The sequence below is a fragment of the Natrix helvetica genome, assembly GCF_964273705.1.
Source record: "Natrix helvetica genome assembly, chromosome: 7".
Lineage (NCBI taxonomy): Eukaryota > Metazoa > Chordata > Lepidosauria > Squamata > Natricidae > Natrix > Natrix helvetica.
The window spans coordinates 46,306,823-46,327,556 of record NC_138558.1 but is presented as its reverse complement, the minus strand read 5'-3'; the positions used below and the strand labels follow the sequence as shown (position 1 = coordinate 46,327,556).

At 35.9% G+C, this 20,734-nt stretch overlaps 1 protein-coding gene across 15 annotated transcripts in view; it reads left to right on the top strand.

The window, feature by feature from the left end:
* The window catches only part of TENM3 (teneurin transmembrane protein 3), a 1,436,054-nt gene that overhangs the window by 1,128,251 nt on the left and 287,069 nt on the right, over positions 1-20,734 (top strand). For 12 of the 15 annotated variants that reach the window (XM_081959126.1, XM_081959141.1, XM_081959139.1 and 9 more), the window contains one exon: positions 15,479-15,568. The exons of the other annotated variants lie outside the window; for them this stretch is intronic. In XM_081959126.1, coding sequence (XP_081815252.1) covers positions 15,479-15,568 — 90 coding nt within the window. The remainder of the gene's footprint in view (positions 1-15,478; positions 15,569-20,734) is intronic. 15 annotated transcript variants of the gene reach the window in all.

The following is a 20,734-nucleotide window of genomic DNA, read 5'->3' as shown; positions in this document are numbered from 1 at the left end:
CTTTCAGTTCAGAATTTAGTTCAAAATGCTGCCTTTGAGTATAGTACATTTATTGTCAGTGAATCACATTGCTATTTTTATGACTATTATCCCAATTTGAAGACAGCTTCTAGAAATCTTTACCACATTGTTTTAAGTCCTCCTAAATAATTAATTGCACACATGACACTTCAGAAGAACAAATTAAGAAGTATTGTTCCCAGTGAATTTCTTCCTATCAGAGAAATTTGGCATGGCCAAATCATCCGAAGCATTTTTGTTGGATTGCAAGGTTGCCTTGGTTTTGATTATAAAAAGTAGTTAATTTTTTAGTAAAATTAGAAAATTTTACTAATTTTCCTCTTAAAAGAAGGCAGGATAGAGAAGATAGTTATTTACCACAAGAAGAGACAAAACAATACTTTCTACACATTCAAAATAAACAAGCAGCTTTCCCTAAATCTCTGCTGCCCTCACTGCATTTTATTTACTGTTTTTAAGCCTACTGTTCCATCCACAAAGCAAACTGTTTTTGGAAAACAATTTCCAATCCAAGCAAAAAATGATCTTAGTATTGTAGAACAGTTTGTAATACAGTGTCATATTTTGCATCTGTTAACATTTTCGGAACATTCTCATGCAGAGATTTATCCACACCAAATCTTTGGGTATGGATAGTCTGTCATTTGGGTTGATGGTACTTTCCACATTTTATCTGAATGCTCTTGGAAATGCATTCTTAAAAATTCATTTTTTATTCAGCATTGTTGGTTTTATTTTGTGGAGATTTGTTTTTTATTTTTTTAATGTAAATAATTTCTCATTGCTCATTAACAATACAGATGTGCCTTAGTATTGTAATTTTGAGTAATATACAAAAATGGTTAAGACTTTTCTTTTATCACTTCTCTATTATATGATTGTATTGTTCTGGCTCGACAGTTTTCTACTTACATATAATATATATTCATTAATATATATGATAAACCATTCAGAAGGGCACATCATGAAACCATCTACATGGAACATTGAAATCGCTGTGTTTTTCAAAATCCAGGCATAACTTTTTAAAGCCATTTGCTGGTCTTCTAAATACGCATGGTGCATATTCCCTTCCCGTTCTACTTTGCCAGTTTTTGTAATCTGTTTACAACAGTTACATCTCACATTATGCAAGAATGCCATTTGGAATTAAATCTGTAATAACTTCTCTTATGAATAATTGCAACTGCTTTTATTTAAAGCAGCAATCCTAACTTATATTGATATTAGCTCCTTGTTACCTGCAATTTCTGTTTAGCAGATATATTAGTATTTGAAAGTGTTGGTACAGTAACTCCCCAGATTAATAACAAACTAATTCAAAGACAATCCATGATGAAGAACAAAGCCTATTTTAGCAACATTCAGCTAAAATACACAAAAATTCAAGTTAAATACACAAAGCTTCAAGTTATTTATACAAGACTACTTATATACATACATACCATTATACAATAATATTTTTCTGGCTTACATACAAATTTGGCTTGTGGACAGATCTTGGAAATGGAATTAAAATGAAAGAGGAAGGTGTATTGGATATGTTCACCACCTTGTGTTATTTGTAAAAATAATAAAGGTGGGATAATGAATGAATGTATGAATTGATTAATTAACGAATGAATGAATGAAGTAGGCATTTTGGGTGCAGTCCCAAAACATTTGGAATACCTCCTGAACACTATCAGCACTGAAAAATTCCACATCAGTCACTTGCAAAAGGTAGCTTTACTTAGAACAGGTTACATCCTTCAACGATATCTGTAACACCATCAAATATCCACATCTCACTATTCCAGGTCCTTGAGAAGGACTCGATACTGGAAAAAATGCCAAATCCAGTCCATGCAAACGGCTAACTGTGCAACAAATAAAAATAATAATAACTTATTCTTAAATGAGGCGTAATCTCTACATAAGGTTTAATGTTTTTCAAAAACTGAACTCCATGTTGATTAAACATAGCATTCAGCAGCCATGATTACGAGTTGCATAAAATTTGTCAATTGTAATAAGTCTGAGCAGTCTTAATTTTAAAATTCTTATTAAACTTCAAAAAACAAGTACAGCGCCTGCTTAACCAAATATGCAGAACAAAATTCGAGGGAGGGTTGCATTAATTTAGGATTGCAGCATTCTTGCTGTTCTAGTATATTGATCACTCAGGTGGGGTGGTGAAAGTGTAAATGGCTACTTTTCATGATGGTTCATTACTTTCCAGCTGAAGAAAACAATTAAGTGAGTGCATTATTATGGCCTCATTTATTTTTTTGTCTCATATTCTGATTTATATTTGTATCCATTTTCATATATATTTAACAGTCTAAAATTGAGGTTACATATTACAGATTTGAATTGGTCTTTTATGAAGTTTTGTTACATAAAATGATAAGGCAGATCAGTGGTGAAATCTAAAATTTTTGCCCACCGGTTCTGTGGCTTGGTGTATGTGGGTCATGTAACTGGGTGGGCCAACTTTTTTTCACTTTTAAAGCATTTTTTTTCCTGCCATTTCGGGCGAATAGGCAGGAAAAAATGCTTTAAAAAGTGGGAGGGGAGCTTCCCACAATTGCACACATAATACTCAATGAAATATTTAGTTATGTTTAATGGATAACCAGTGACTTTATTTTTAATTGTAAAAACTGTTGCACAAAAACTTGTAACCAAACGACATGCCGGATGAAATTGAGGAAAGTTGTTTTTGCTCCTTGCTTTTGGTCTGTATGTGTTGTCTTGATTTTTTTAAAGAAAATAAATAAATAAATAAAATTATTTTAAAAAAGTGGGAGGGGAGCTTCCCACAATTGCATGGCTCACAGCTGATCTGTGCAATCGTGTTAGTGGTACTAGTGCGATTAAGCACTAGCAATGAACCCCAGGTCGAGGTTATAACAGAGCAACCCTGTAAAGTATACGCAGTGTGCGATATATAAAGCAACCACACTGAATAATGGATAGTAAAGTAACAAAAATAAACTTTACTTTCTGAAGAATATAGCAAAATCCATAAACACAGCCAAAAAGTCATACACAGAGAAAAACAGTCCAATAACTTACACACAGTAAGTAGTAGCAACAGTAGTAACAGTTAGACAGCAGTTATCATACATCAAGCAAGAGAGAGAGAGAGAACATCAGCTGCAATTTATATGCTGCAATCTACTAATTAGTAGATCTCCTCTCTTAAAGATATATAACATGCCTTGTGCAATATATTGTCTACCCAACTTGTTGGTTACACCCTAACATTCTCCCCTTTGGGTAGATCAATATATCCACTCACAATGTAAGATGATAACCTTCACATGATGAGGTATGTTTCACTGAACTTTGTGCCTTAGTGAAGTTATCTGCTAAATTGTCTTCAGTTGAACAATATTCCAACTTTATCAGGCCATCCTTAATGCTTTGTCGAACATTAAGATACCTCAAATCAGTATACTTCGACCTCGTCTTAATAGCTAAACTAGTCGCCATTTTTATTGCTGCCTGATTATCTTCATACACAGTAAAGGGTTCATTCATACTTAATCCCATATCTATAAGCAACTGCTTATAATATATCAGCTCAGTACATGTCAACGACAAACATGAAAACTCAGCTTCCATTGTGGATAAGCTTATGTGTTTCTGTCGTATCGACTTCCATCCAATCAGTACACCACCTAGCATAAAGGCTATGCCGGAAGTTGACTTCCTATTATCTATAGCAGCTGCAAAATTCGCATCAGCATAAACAGTCAAAACTAAATCCCTATTCGGTTCTAAATACAATGAATAGTGGATAGTTTTCTTCAAATAACGCAGCACACGCTTTGCTGCTTGCCAATGCCTCTCTGAAGGACTATCATTGAATCTAGCCAGTTGGTTCACACTAAATGATATATCTGGTCTAGACCAATTACTTAGGTACATTAGGCTACCTATCAAAGATTGATAGATTCCCTTATCAAAACCAGTACCCTCAGTAACCTCAGGTTTAAACTCCAATGCCATTGGTGTCTTTGCAGTCTTACATAGCTCCATGCTATATTTCTTAAGCAAATGATTAATTTTACCAGCCTGTGACAGCTTAAAACCTTTACTGGTTCTAACCACATCTAAGCCCAGATAATGCTTAATTTCACCCAAATTCCGGATTTTAAATTTACTCTCTAATTGTGAAACAATGTCAATAGCTTCCTGTTCAGACCTAGTAATAATAGCTATATCGTCCGTGAACAAAAGCAACAACGAGATCAAACCATTTTTCACCCGTCTAAACAAACAAGGATCAGCCAAACCTGGAATAAATCCCATAGCTTTTAATTCATTTACTATGCATCTGTTCCACTCAAAACCGGACTGTTTTAAACCATAAAGGCTTTTTTTAAGTCTCCAACAACCAGTCTGGCCATTAGAATCCACACCTGGTGGCATCTTCATATAAATGGTATGCTGCAATGGAGCATGCAGATACGCTGTTTCAACATCAATATGGGTAACATTACACCGATACTTAGCAGCCCACACCAATGCTGCCCTCAACGTAGAGGCTTTCAAGCTCGGAGCAAAAACCTCATCGTAATCCCTCTCAGTTTGGGAAAACCCTTGAGCAACTAAACGAGCCTTATAAATAGCATTGCCAGCAGCATCGTTTTTAATTTTAAACACCCATCTACAGCCAATTGCACTCTCCCCTGAAGGGAGCCTAGCTTCTTCATAAACCTTCAATTCCTGTAAGGATTTCAACTCCTTCTCCATAGCTGCCTTCCACAATTTCTTTTCCTTTTCAGGATACAGCCTTAACTCTGCAAAACTAGAAGGTTCTATGCTAACTTGCAATACTACACTGGCTTGGTATCTGTCGGGTGGATGCCTGTCCCTAGTAGACCTCCTAGGCAATACAGGACTTGCAGGATCATCCTGTTCCACCTCACGAGTAGATTCTACATCTACATCTTCCTCCCCTTTCAGAGTAATAGATGGACCATCCTGATTCTCTAACAGCTCATTTGGTGTATCATGATTAACCAAACGATCAACATCTATATCATCACAAACCTTGTGAAACTCTTGTTCTAGCTTCTCCCAACCAACATGTTCTGAAAATTTAGCACTAGCACTGTGCATAATTCTCCGAGTTCCAGGTTCCCAGAACCTAAACGATCTATGATTGGAATTGTACCCAACAAAAACCATCTTCCTAGCTCTGCTTTGATCCTTCCGTCTAGTCTGTGAGGGAATATGCACCCAAGCAGGGACACCAAATGTGTGTAAATAACTCAAATCAGGCTTCCTACCATGCCAAAGAGTATAAGGAATCTTACCAGTAGTTGAGTTAACTACTATGTTCAGAATATGGTTTGCACACATTATAGCCTCACCCCAAAGCTTTTCTGACAAACCAGAATCAACCAGCATAGTTCTGGTCATTGCCTGCAATGATTGACCACGTCTTTCAATAAATGAATTATGTTCTGGCCTGTAGGGGGCAGAATGCCTATGTTCTATACCAGCATTCTCCAACATTGATGTAAACCTATGATTAGTGAATTCAGACCCATTATCAGTGACTAGGCAAAGTACTTTTTTATCCATCTTACGTTCAACAAACTTTAACCATTTAGTAAAATGTTGGAAAGTTTCTGCCTTTGATTTCATTACATAACAGAAACCATACCTAGAATAATGGTCCATAATGCTGAGTATATAGCAGGCACCTCCTAAGCTAGGTTTCTTAGGGCCAATTAGGTCTGCAAACACTACATCCAGTGGTTTAGATGTCTTAAATCCTTGAAACTGGTTTGCAGGAGTAACCTTACTTTTAACCTGGTTACAGGCATTACAGTTAAGATATTTTGAACAAGGTTTCAAATTGATTCCATTAGATAGAATAACAGTTTGACGTACCATTTTAAAATTTACATGGCCTAAACGTCTATGAAGTAGATGTATACAGTTATCATGGGGCTGTTTATTCTTATAATTAGGTTCAGAACTCGCAATATTTAAAGAGTTCTCATGTAGAATAAATAAATTATTCTCCAAATTGGCAATAACACTATTACCTTCTTTTTCAATAATGCATCTATCATTCTTAAATGTTACTGTAAACCCACATTTCACAAGGTCTTTTACAGATAATAGGTTAAATTTCATTTTAGGTACATATAACATTTCCAATTTTTCATTAATACATGGACAATAAGCTGTACCTTCACCTGAAGCCTTGATTTTCCAACCATTTGCTAAGGAAATATGCTGTTTGCTAGCCTTCATAGTAACAAACCTTTCTTTAACCTTAGTTATAGAATGGGATGCGCCACTGTCAACCACCCAGAAACTATGGTTTACAGGCTTATCTACCTTAGCTACAGTTACAGTAACATTGTTGCTTTTTCTTTTACTATTAGCAACACTCCTTTTCTTGCTATTTTTACAGTTCTTAGCAATATGCCCCTTACCACCACAAGAATAACATTTCTTAACAAAATTTACAGTTGAAAACTGTGTTTCTTCTTGTGATTGATTGTCTCTGAACTGAACTCTATCCTCTCTTCGTCTGGACTCTTCAAGCAATCTCCCGGTAACCTCAGATAATGTCAGTTCATCTCGTGAAATAACTTCCAATGAGGAAACAAAAGAGTCATAGCTTTCATCAAGCGACGATAGAATAATATACACCTGGTGAAGCTCAGAAAAAATTAACTCTTTTTCTTGCAAATCCTGCAAAGTTTTCTTCATGAAGTCTAAATGAGCCAACATATCACCACCTTTTTGCAAACGGGCTCTAAACAGTTTCCGTGTGAGATGAATATGAGCACCCACACTGTCCCGAACATAAATTCTTCGCAATGTGTTCCAACACCTAGCAGCAGACTCTTCGCCACGAATATGGACCAGTTGCTGGTCATTCAGTGTTAGTCCAATAATGCAGAGAGCTCTCTCATTGTCCCTGTTAAACTGCGCAATCTTCTTCGCATCCTCATCATCAGCAGGATCCCAACCTGTAACATCCGGTGGGTTCTGAACCACAGACCACAGTCCTTCTCTACGCAGAAGTAGGGAACACTTCAAGGACCAGGAAACATAGTTGGTTCCATCAAACCGGGTAATCATGGAGAGTGCAGCAGACTGTTCTTGTGCCATATTCACAAAAATAAACTATCCAAAAAGTGGTGCATAAAAATAAAATATTAAGGCAGGGTGTCTGGGCCCATAACCAATATTAGTGGTACTAGTGCGATTAAGCACTAGCAATGAACCCCAGGTCGAGGTTATAACAGAGCAACCCTGTAAAGTATACGCAGTGTGCGATATATAAAGCAACCACACTGAATAATGGATAGTAAAGTAACAAAAATAAACTTTACTTTCTGAAGAATATAGCAAAATCCATAAACACAGCCAAAAAGTCATACACAGAGAAAAACAGTCCAATAACTTACACACAGTAAGTAGTAGCAACAGTAGTAACAGTTAGACAGCAGTTATCATACATCAAGCAAGAGAGAGAGAGAGAGAGAACATCAGCTGCAATTTATATGCTGCAATCTACTAATTAGTAGATCTCCTCTCTTAAAGATATATAACATGCCTTGTGCAATATATTGTCTACCCAACTTGTTGGTTACACCCTAACAAATCGTCTGAACCTTTCCTCCCCCCCCCCTTTTTAAAGCATTTTTTTCCTGCCTATTCACCCAAACTAGCAGGAAAAAAATGCTTTAAAAAGCAGGGGGGGAAACTTATGACAATCTCGCAGTTCTCAGCTGAGCCGCACGATCCTCAGAAGCTTTTTTTTATTACCACTTCATCTCTACCGGGAGGATTTCACCCCTGAGGCAGATCCTTAGGGTACCAATATTTAGTATGGATGACATATGGCTAATTAAAGTATTCAAACACAATGAAGCCAACCTTAGAGGGTGAAATTCTACCAAAGTCAGTAAAGTATATCACCTGAAGTAATAGGTATACAAAGCCTCCATTCCTTAGCATAAGTAAATACTTTTTAAGTGTTCAGCATTTAAACCAATAAATAGAGTTATTGTTTTCAATTATAACAATTCATTGCAGCTGCCTGGTTACTAGTATGACACAAGAGTGCATCATCTACATCTGTTGTTGCCCTGCCAAATTGTCCTTTTGAAATTATATATGAAAAGAATTAAATAGATCAGTTCAGAAAGGAGAACACTAGGAATAATACAAAAATAAAGTTACTGTTTAGCTGTTAAATATATGTACGGTATGACCGAAATTAGGAAATTAATAGGAACAAAGAAAACAAGATGAAATAACTTTTATTATCATTTTTTACTTGAACACACTGGCACACATTAAAAATGAAATTCTGTTGCCCGCTCACAAAAGAAAGAAAAAGAAAGAAGGAAGGAAGGAAGGAAGGAAGGAAGGAAGGAAGGAAGGAAGGAAGGAAGGAAGGAAGGAAAAGTGTGTGTGTGTGTGTGCGTATATAATACTGTGGACCCTGATCAAGCAGTCCTTATATGCCATGTCCTGGATAGACAGAAGTGAACTGCCAATAATCTTCTCTGCCATCCTCACCACTCTCTGCAATATCTCCCTGTCCAAAGCAGTAATGCTTCCAAACCAGACTGTGATGTAATATGACAGGATGCTGTTGGTTGTCCTCTAAAGCAGGGATTCTCAAACGTTTTGAACAAGGGGCTGATTCATGGTGCCTCACACTGTTGTGGGGGGGCGGACCAGTTGGGTGGGCGTGGCTACGTCGCCATTTGTCTGGGTGGGAACGGCCAATTTAGTAGTACATCTTGCTTTTGTCCTTGCTGTACTTGCTCAACCCAAGGAATCTATTTACTTAAGACCCCCCCCCAAAGGGAAAAAGAGCGCAAACTTTCTTGCCACTTGCCTAACTTAATTACAACAGCAGCTTCAGGCTCCTTAAAATAGACCATTAAAAAAAGAATAAAACAAACAGGATTTCCTTCAAAATAGCTCCTGATCATATGTTTCAGATGACCACACAATAAACCAGACTGAGATCTGCACGAATTAAGGCTGCAACTAAAAACCCCAAGATGGGCATTGAGAGACTTTGGAAGCAGGCAGAAGAAGGCGAGAATCAACTCACACGCAGCCTCCAGTGGTGAATTAAGGAGGAATAATGGTTTCTCAGACTGTTGGGGACTGAACTATAGTTTGAAAAAAACATGAACACATTTCTATGAACACTGCATATATATTTATTTGTAGTGCAAAAAATCATGAAACAATATAATATTTAGAATGAAGAACACTTTTAACCAACATAAATATACTACTAATTCAATGGGAAGTGTGGGCTTGTTTATTTGGGATTACAGGGCTAAAGGTCGTTTAAGCCTGGAGGAGAATACACAAACTGATTTGCTTTTTGCCACACTTGTGCATGTGTATATACACACATGGATATCTACCAGAATTGTTCAGCAACCAATTTGGTGGATGTACTTTATTATATGGGAAGAATGAAAGCAGTGGGTGAATTCTCCTTCAGGCGTTATACTGCATTTGCATTTGAATTAGTGTTAACCAACTTCAGCTGATTTTGGAAAAAGCTAGGAGACATGGAGACATGTCCGCCACCCACCCACTTTTAAAGCGCTATTTTAAAAGCAGCCCCTTCCCTACTCACCCACCCGCCCTGGATCACATAGCTGTGAAAAACATCTGAAAGGCTGTTTTTAAAGCATTTTAGAGACTTTTAAAGACCTTTAAAGACTTTTAGTGCACTACTTTACAAGCTGACAGCTGCTTTTCAAACTGGCACCACCCCCTCTCCTACTCACCCACTGGCTTTGGATCACATGGCCATGAAGAACATCTGAAAGACTGTTTTTAAAACACCTTTAAAGCATTTTAAAAAATTTGTAATGCACTACTATATAAGTTGACAGCTGCTTTGCAAGCCAGCACCACCCTCTCTCCTACTCACCCATGGGCCTTGGATCACATGGCTGTGAAAAGCATCTGAAAGGCTGTTTTTAAAGCATTTTAAAGACTTTTAAACCACTACTTTTCAAGGTGGCAGCTGCTTTTCATCCCACCAGTCCACGGGCCAGATACTTTGCATTGGTGGGCTGTATACGGCTTGTGGGCTGTAGTTTAAGGATGCCTGCTCTATAGAAAGTGGTAAGGACAGGGGAAGGAAGATGTACTCTTCTGATGTGATGCAGAAAATTTAGGCGCTGCAGTACTCGCGTCACTAGTGTCTCACTGTTGAGTAACCAAGCTAACCCTGCTCATTAGTTTCATAATCAGAAACCTGATGCTACTAACCACCTCTACAGTTGGATCATTAATACACAGAGGTGTATGCCTGTGCCTTTGTTTTTCTGAAATCAACAATTATTTGTTTTGTTTTTCCTACGTTTAAAATGAAGCTGTTTTTACTACACAAGTTCACCAAAGCCTCTACCTCCTTGCGGTAAGCACCCTCACTGTCATCTTGTATAAGGCCCACTACAACTTTTCAATATGGTTGATGGCAAACCTTGCATGTTTCCGAAAGTGTCATCTGTTTAATGTTTAAGTAGTGCAGTCAACTTAGATAAATTCCATTTTTTTTGTTCTCAATATTAAATGATACTTCTGAGTATACAAGTGATTTTATGCTTTAAAATTATGTGAACTAGGAAATTTATGTTTAAGCTTTATATTTTAGCCATATTGGTGAAAGGTTTGTTTGTGTTTAAGTTAAATTTATACTTCTTACTACAGATGGACTAGATACTGTATTAGTTCTCACATTACTACCATATTCATAGGAACTATGGAAAACAAACACAGTTCTGTGAAATGTTATTTCTGTTATACCAAGCAGTATTTTTTTTTTGTAATGCTTAGATAACCCAGTCAATTTAGATGAATTGCATTTTTATATTCTCAATACTGAATGGTATTTCTGAGCATATAAGTGACTGTATGGTTTAAAACTGTGTGACCTAGGAAATGTATATTTAACCTCTGCCACTTTTTAGCCAGTGTTTGAGTATGTTTAAGTTAAAATTGTTTCCCTCAATACTTGTGGGCTAGAAATTAATTTTCAAATTAGCAACATTATATTCTAGTTTATGGCCTGATATTTCAAAAATATATATTTTAGAAATTATAATTTATTATTATTTAACTTTTCATTTATTTTCTTAATATGACTGTCTTAATAGTATCCCATATATAAACTATCACTTACATTGGGTTATGTTTTGATTGTTTTGCTTAACAGTACACTAACACTAATAAAACACTAACAAGTAAATCACATCAAGAAATCTTTTTAAATGAATATTTAAATAAATATTAGTTCTTAAGGCATTAATTCAGAAAGGTTTGTGATTGGAGCTATTCGTGGAGTATAGATTGCTCCAAGACTGAATAGATCTCCTGTTCAAATACCTTGGGGATTAGTCCTTCATTTTACAGGCAAGCCAATGGGAAGCAGGTTGCTGAAAATGTACAGAGGAGCTCATCTACCATCCTTAAATTCCTTGAGATGAGAGATGGCTACTATATACCTGCAGCTCTCGGATTACTTTAATCCAATAACACAACTTCTCTATGAACTGCAATTAGACCCCTTTTCCGTTGTTGCACCATTAGAATTTGTACAAAATAATTTTTAACGTCAACCTTTCAACTGTCTAATTGTGTCTTTTAATGCCACTCTGTGACTAGAGACTGATTTCATGAAAGTGGAGGCTAGAGTGTGGGTGACCATGCTCAACTATTGACTCAAGCTATTTTTAAAACATGCTTTTGCCTGATTAACAATGAGTGATTTTCAATTGACATGGAAACAGGAAGTAGCAACTAAAACTGCATCTTTGAGCTTCCCTGCAGGTCTTGTACTTAGAGTGGATATGGTCAGGTAAAACACTCATTAAACAGTATATAGCAAACACAGAAGTCCAATTGGAGCAAGCCAGGCCCCAAACATTGCCAGTGAATCTGACAGTAACTTTGCCACTGCAACCATACCTAACTAAACTGTACTTACACATAGAAGGCTCTTTATTCTGGCATGATATCATCTCTTTCCCTCAGGTATTCCTTGAAGGCCAATAAAGTAAGATTCTTTACCTGGAAAGATAATGTCCCTGTGACTCTAGACTCATAGGAACAGCAGATTTAGATTTCTATTTTTACTCTTGATCTATCCTTTATGCCTTTTTAATATCCCATCTTAATTGTGCTGGTCTATAGAAGATTTGAATTGATTAGTATCTGGTAGGCATGCTGAATTAGTTGTTGACACTTTAAAGTGGATGAGCTATATATCATTGTCAAAATATTGAATAAAATAATAATGGATAGCATTTAAATGTTTTAAAAATCATATAAAGAGTGTTTAGGAAACAATAAAACCTCAGTTTACCAGATCTTGATGCAAGGAATTCCTCATTCAGTATGCCACATTTCTCTTATGATTTACTTAATTCATTATGTAAATAATACAAAATATATTATTGGCATGGTTTGTGTGATATCATTATGCAAGTGGTATAATTTGTTTTATTTGTGAAATGTCATCATCATGTATGTGATACTCTAAAGTTAAACTATTTAATGGCAATTATTTTCAGTTTAATTTATTGAAATAAGCATATTAAACTCTGGAGTATTTTGAACACTCCTTAGCATGTGGTTGGGAATAAGTGCTAGTGCTAACCATGTTGGTTCCTAGGTAGGATTCAGTATTTTAAAAAAATGTATCCTGAAATGCCACTTAGAAGCAGAAGTAGTAGCTAGAAGAATAGTAATGGATGCGGAATTAGTGGGAGATGAGGATCTTGAACACATTGAAGGATATAAAGAATTGTAGCTTCCAAGACAGTGTTTCTTGTGCATTATTTGAACCACCATCTTATATTACTTTGAATACTTTCCAGGTCCTGTTAAATTTTTGAGAGAAGTAGTGAATTGGACATATACAGTATTTCCATGCCAACATCCAATACAATTATCAAGTATTTTGATAATTATTTAATCATTTGAAGGTAATAGTACAAGTGGAGTTAAATATAGACAAGGATTTATTTTACATGATAAGGTTAATTACATTTTTTAAATATTCTAGTGATATAATCTTCCCTATATTAAGAGGCATGAGAATTAGTATGCTTGAAATTAGTACAATTTTATCCATTTGTTTAGAAAATATCAACCCGCTGATCACCTAAATGTTCTACTGTATGGTTGAGAAGAGATAATTGTCATCTACCATACCTACCTCTCCCAAGTTACATCAAGTAGTCAATCTTCCTTCACCTATCTACATCCTCCATCTTCCTCCAGGGGCCCCACCTCTGGTGATCTCAGAAAAAGATGTTTGAAGTCTTTTTCAAAAGATTGGAAAAGCACCATTCCCAGACTAAGTAACTCCTCCTTATTCAAAAGCCTGGGCTGAACAATTGGTCCCCATCTTCGCATGGATTTTTAATAAATCACTGGAGATGTGTAATGTCCCTTATTACTTCAAATATCATCCTGGTTCCTGACAAATCCTCCATCAGGAGCTGAATGACTACAGGCTGGTTTTCTGACATTTATAGTTATGAAGCACTAACCTCTCAAAGTTAGCTTTGAGAGGTTACTGCTGGTCCACCTGAAAGTCATCATGGATCTGCTTTTAGACCTCCTTGGAGTTTGCCTACTTAGCAAATAGTTCAACAGATAATGCTGTCAATATGATACCGCACTATATCTTACAACATCCAGAATCCCTGGGGACCAATGTACAGGTCCTTTTTATAGACATCATCATTCTGTACCATTATTCCAGAAATTCTTCACTCTAAACTGATTCAGCTCACTGTGCCTATTCATACTTGCAGGTAAGCTTTCTGACAGATAGGACGTAACAGGTGAAGCTAAGGAAAATTACATCTAGCACCCAGGTAATGAGCACAGGAACCTCTTAGGGCTCCTCTCTCCATTGCTCTCTCTCTATACCAATGACTGCATCTCAAGGTAACCTTTTATTAAAGCATTGAACTTTGCAGATAATACAATAGTCATTGGCCTCATTCAAGATTGTGATGAGTCTGCATATAGAGAGGAGTTTGAGCAACCCACCCTATGCAGCCGGAACAATCTGGAACTGAACATGCTTAAAACTATAAAGATGAGAGTGGATTTCAGGAGGATCCTTTTATTCCATCACCTCTTACTATATTTGATAGCACAGAATCAGCTGTATCCTTCAGATGTTGGGGTTGTATAATCTCCCAGAATTTAAAGTGGACACTTAATAAACTATCATTTAAAACTACAACAAAGTATGTTCTTCCAGCATCAATTCATGAAGTTTACACTGCCTCAGAAGCTGTTGGTACAGTGTTATAGAATAATTATTGAGTCATTTGTTCTTCTATAACTGTCTGGTTTGGTTCAGTAACCAAACAGGACAGGTACAGATGCCAATGAATAGTTAGGATTGCAGAAAGAACAACTGCAGCCAGCCTGCCTTCCATAGAAGATCTGTACATTGCGTGGGTCAGGAGGGCTGAGAAAATATCTGCACATCCTTCACATCCTGGACAGACTGTTTTAAACTCCCCTCGGGATGCTTCTATAGGGCACTGACCCCAAAACAGCTAGACACAAGGAAAGTTTCTTCCCTTGTGCCATCACTCTGCCAAACACCTAATTCTCCTACTACTATCTAATGTCTATGTACATTTACCCATGTTGTATGGCTGTAGCATTATTATTATCCTTCCTGTCTAACTCTTGTTGGTATCGTTATAATGATTATTGTTACTCTGTTGTTTTGCATGTGCACTAAGAACTTCTGCACAGGAGAATTCTTTATGCTTCTAATCACACTTGGCCAAATAAAGAATTCTACTCTACTCTACTCTACTCTACCCTACCCTACCCTACCCTACCCTACCCTACCCTACCCTACTCTACTCTACTCTACTCTACTCCAGTTTTTTAAATATTCTAGAGCAGGGCTTTCAAACTCACAGCCTGCAGGCTGGATGCGTCACACACTGGCCACACCTAGTTTAGCGAAGGGGAAAAGAGTTGTGATAGGTCACATAATGCTGCCATGATGCTGCCAGTTTGACACACCTGTTCTAGAGATATAATTTTTCCCTATTTTAAGAGGCATGAGAATTACTATATTTGAAATTAGTACAATATTGTACATTTGTTTACAAAATATCTTACCAGTAACTTATTGTTAGCTCTGGAAACATTTTATAGTAGCAATTTTTTATATAGTAGTTCTCATGGCACAGGAAATATGCTGCATATAAATGTATATTTTCCTATTTATTTAGAATCAAGTGCATTAAACTAAATTATAGTTATGTCTTGAACTATTTTGATAATATGTCATAAGACACTGGGTGTTCTTTGCCAGTTTTAAAATGCCTTCAATTTCCAGGAAGGTTCAGTCCCTCTAAATGCAACTTTGATGTTATGATTTTCTCAACAGGCACTGCTCAGTCTACCCTATGTTGGAATACTGCATATCATGATGAGGATCTAATCCTGATTGGAGATACTGAATGCCACGAAAATACAAGTAAATAAGAATAAAGATAATGATATAAGTAAATAATAGTAAAATGCTGCTTCGCACATTTATTACAATTCAGTAACCTTATATTATCTTTATGATAAAAATTTGGTTTTGGCACTTAAACGTACGATTAAATATAGTTTTTATAACAGGAAATTATTGTCTGAATTGTCTTGTTAGGAAATTATGCCAGTAAAAAATAAGTGTGTCCTGAAATACAGTGCTAGAATTAAAATTAGGAATCTGCTAAGGTATATTTAGACCTACTGATCAATATCTTTCAAATGCCTATTGACTTAGATAACATATGCAGTCCATAGAAACATTTTGAATATTGTACATTTATTGCACTTTCTCTAGAATACAGTAACAATTCTGTTTTCAACATCTTAATGACGCATGATTTCACCACCAAAATTCAAGAGCAAAATGCCTATGAATTTTCATATTTTTTAAAATAAATTACATAAATAATGATTGCAATAAGCATCTGGGAGACAAACAGATTTCTACTGCTCACATTCAAATTCCCCAAACTATGATTTTGGCTCTGTTTGCTGGGGCGGTGGAGGGACAAAGGTAGAAGATAAAATAATTTTCTTTTCAAATTTCCTGATTACATATTAACAATCGTTGTACAGGCAAATGCCTTTTATTAACCTTGGGTATATCTATTTGTGTACAAGGTTCTATAGGATCAGTTGTTATAAAATATTTTGCATGGCAATTATGTTTTCTTTTTCAGTTGGAATATTAATTTTGTGAAGAATACACAAAATCTATTTTTTGGGGATAGTTTCAGTATTTCTGTGAAAAGAAGTCTTTTCTGAAACTTAACATGTTTGCATGTAATTTGTTAGCCCATTTCCATACACACACATGAACGTACTGTGTGTGTATGTGTTGGTGTGTCTACATGCATATATACATGCATACGTAAACATATAGGAGGTATGGTGGCTCAGCAGTTAAAGATGCTGAGCTTGTCAGCTGGCAAGTTTTGAGACTCGAATGTCGCATAAGGGGGTGAGGTCCCATTACTTGCCTTAGCTCCTGCTTCAAAAGCATGTAAATGTGAGTAGATAAATAGGTACCACTTTGGTGGGAAGGTAACAGCAGTGGTGTACATGGTGGTCATATGACCATGGAAGTGTCTTTGGACAATACTGGCTCCCTCGGCTAAGGAAAGGAGATGACCGCCTCTTATTGTCAGAAATGAGTGGATAGGAAAAACCTTTATGCACATGCACATAGGCAGAAGAAAAGTAATTCTACTGAGTATAAAATCCAGTACAACATAGAAGATTTTATAGTATTGCCAAGGTCAGCTCAAAATTTAAATAGTGTTGAAATATGACCTGGGACTTCATAAAGTATCAGAGATCACATATTACAGTCTGAAATAACCATATTCCTACTAGTAAAAAAGCCTTTCCTGTTCTTAAGATTATGGTTGTCAATTATGTGCTACATTTTAATTCAAATATAGATATAATGCTAATTGTAAACAAGGTCAGCAGATGTTGCCACTTGTAGAGGTTATAAATTTAAAACTGAAATACATATACACACACTATAATTATTTTATACCAACATTTTTTTCCAAATGTATGTTGATTTTCTAACAGAAAATAAGATTAATCACTAAAAATAATATTTTTAGAATGCATATAGAGCCATTAAAATCTTACCTGGATGGTTATTAAAATCTGTATTGATTTTCATTTATTTATTAAATTGATCTTGCCTTGTATGACTATTTTATCTTCATTCTTGATTCTTATAAAATGTTATCATGGATCATAATGACTTATGCACTGTAGATGAAATGTAACCAGCTTTTGAGGGCAGAGGTGTACTAGGAATTCATTTCTTGCTTAGATCTTTAATTAGGCGTTATAGTTTCTGTACAAATAGAGAAAATCAGAACATGTATAAGAGTAACAACCTAAAACTCAGGAATTGTTATAACAGTAAAAGGAATTAATCTTTATTCTCTGAGAATCACTATGAGGATAATCCACTGTGAGACTAGGAAAGTTAATATTTATAAGAGAATTTTCACTACTGACATAGCTGAGGCAGATTCATCATTTTCTCAAATGTGCTCAATTTCTCGTTAAGTACTATACTGAGTTGTCATTTCATATTCTGATTATAATGCACTTTCATTGTTGTTATTATGTTCTTTATTTATTTAGATTTTATTACTATTGTTCCAAAATTTAAAATAAACGAGAAAGACTACAATACAGAAATTCATAAGTGTTCACTATATCCAGAACTGAGTTTAATCAAAGGGAACATAAATATTTTTTTTCTACAGTTTTAAAATTATAATATAACAAAAAAAGAGTGAGGTCATAAGCATCTACGAATAGATGTTAATAATCTTTTCCTACTGTGAGTGAGATTTCATATTTTAGAATATTTGACAAGAAATTCACCTGTGGGTAGTTTCTTGACAATAAGAAAGTCTCCTGTGAAATGGGTGGGTTGATAATATATTCCAAATATATGATTACTCTGGCTTGGTTTTTCTGTCTGGAAATACTGTTTCTCGTGCTATTTATTCATACTCACCATAATAAAAATGTACTTAGTAATTTACAACCAAGATTGTATAGTAAAATAGCTATTTAAAAATTAAATAAAAGTGTAAAGCAAACTAAAAACCACCTAATGCACACACATTTAACTCATAACCAATGGCATCACTTTGCACCCCAAAGCTTAGTTTTTAATAGAAAAAGCACTGGTATTAAGACCAACCACATAGAGGAGGAGGAGATAGCAAAGATTTTTTCACAGTTCATACATGCTAACAGAAAACAGCGCATATTTGTCTCCAGTCCCTTGATTTTCCCAAATTGGGGGACCACTAGCAAATTCCACTGATTTATACAAAGGAGTTCTTTTTTCCCTTCCATTCAATCATGCCCAATTCTCAGAGACTGCCTGAACAAGTCCCTTGGCAAAGTTTTCTTGGCAAAGTTTTCAGAATTAGTGTAACTTTCCATTGCCTCCTTCCTATGGCTCAGAGAACGTGACAGGCCCAAGATTATTCAGATGGTTTTGGACTAAGGAGGGATTAGAACTCATAGTCTCCCAGTTTCCAGCTCTAACCACTGCACAAAATAGCTCTTGCATGGATAGGATAGGTCAAAATCTTTTGCAAAAAAGGCTCTTCCACATACTCCAGTACTAAGTTATATATGGTTTCAAACAGCCAAATCATCACTTTAAACCCGGAAGTGCGTCTTTTCTGTCAAAGTGCCTGCCCTCTGGAATAAAGTTTCCCTTGAAATTTGAATGACTTCCACCCTACTGCTACTTTGAGTGGCTTTGCCCTGGACTTTGGAGACAACAATTGAGGCTCCTTTCTTCTTTTTCCCCATTTTTCACATTTTTAGATTAGCATCTTATACTCCAGTAGCCTCTGTGTATTGACTAGCTTCAATTGTATATGAATAGCTGAATTTTGGCTAGCATTAAATGCAATTACATATAAATTTATAAATTGAACCAAATAAAATTTCACATTATTCAAATTTTCACTAATCTTGACTTACCTATATTGAATTGACTTTGATTTCTGATCCTAAAATTCCTGATCTTAAAGGGAAATCACATGTTGTTAATATAGAATATATGAATTTCTTATGAATCATGATATATTGAATTAATGCAACTGAATATTCCATGGGTTGTATAACTTGGGAGCACATTAATTCATAGTAATATAAGCAAAATGACTGACAGCTGTCTATATGGGCAGAGCAAAAAGAGTTATCTACTATTAACAACTCAATTGAATATTAACAATATATAACAAAAATTGAAGACACATGTAATTCTATATAACTTTTATATTTTTATTCTTTTACAGTGTGTGTGTGTGTGTGTGTGAGTGAATGAGAAAGAGGGGGCTTGTTTTGTGAAATAGATAGCCACATGGATATAAGTATATAGAATATTAATAATAAACAACAGAAGTAACAAAGTATCTCTTAATACAATCTAGTCCTTTAATTGTTGAATATTCAACAACCATATTTTTATGCAAAACAAATCTCATGACAATAAAATAAAAAAGGTTGTCTTCAGATTCTGTTCAGCTATTCAAAAATTAAATTAGTCATTTACATTATATTGGAATTTGTTACTCCTATTTTATAGAACTAATTATTTTAACTGAGTCCGAACTCCTGCTCGATGCAGGAATACAAATTAAAGTTACTTCATAAACTACTATCTAACGCTACTTAAACATTACCACCAGTTCTCTGAGCAATTAATTCTAGTATCAGATTGCTTTTTGTTCCATAAATCTAATTGTAATGTTTACCTAAGAGTCAACATTTTTTTTAGCATAGGAACAATTGGACCTAAGTCTTTATTCATCAAGCATACATCTGGTTTTCTGATATCTTTCCTTTGTAAATTATTCTACTTTTTTGTGGATGCCTTGTTAAAATAACATTAAGATTCAGATTTCCCCCCCCCCTGAGTCACTGAAAGAGAAAACCACAGTACTTTCTAGCTGTAGTACATATCCAAGAAGTTCTCAGTTAACATTCAGTGATCATTAAAGTTACAATGGCACTGAATCTATGGTACCTATGACCAGTTTTGAGGTGCCAGCCATCCTAGCAGTCTCATGATTACGATTTAGACATTTGGCAACTGGCTCATGCTTACAATGATTGCAACATCTCTGTTCAAGTGTTCACAATCTGCAACCTTCCCTATCTGTTTCCCACAACCAAATTCATTGAGGAAGCCATCAGAGAAGATCACACGTCGCTTGGATGTCTCCCTGACCTGTACATCTTCTCCAAGCTGCTTTTTGCTCTTGCCTTACCTCACTGGCCATCCACACATCCTTGCACACCATTGCATACCCAGAGCCTCACTAAATTTGCACTCCATCTCTCTGGCCATTTGTAACCTTTGTGCACCTTCCGTGAGCCTCTCACATCACATATGCTCCTTTCCCATCCAGCAGCAACCACTGCAGCCCTGCCACACTCTTGCCACTTTTCCCCCAAACCCACTCAGGTTCTCCCACTGAGTGTCACTGAATTCATAGCACACCTTTCCCACCACTCATCCATCCTTGAGTATCTTCTCCCACTGGCAATAACCACCCCAAGCCCTGCTGTATTT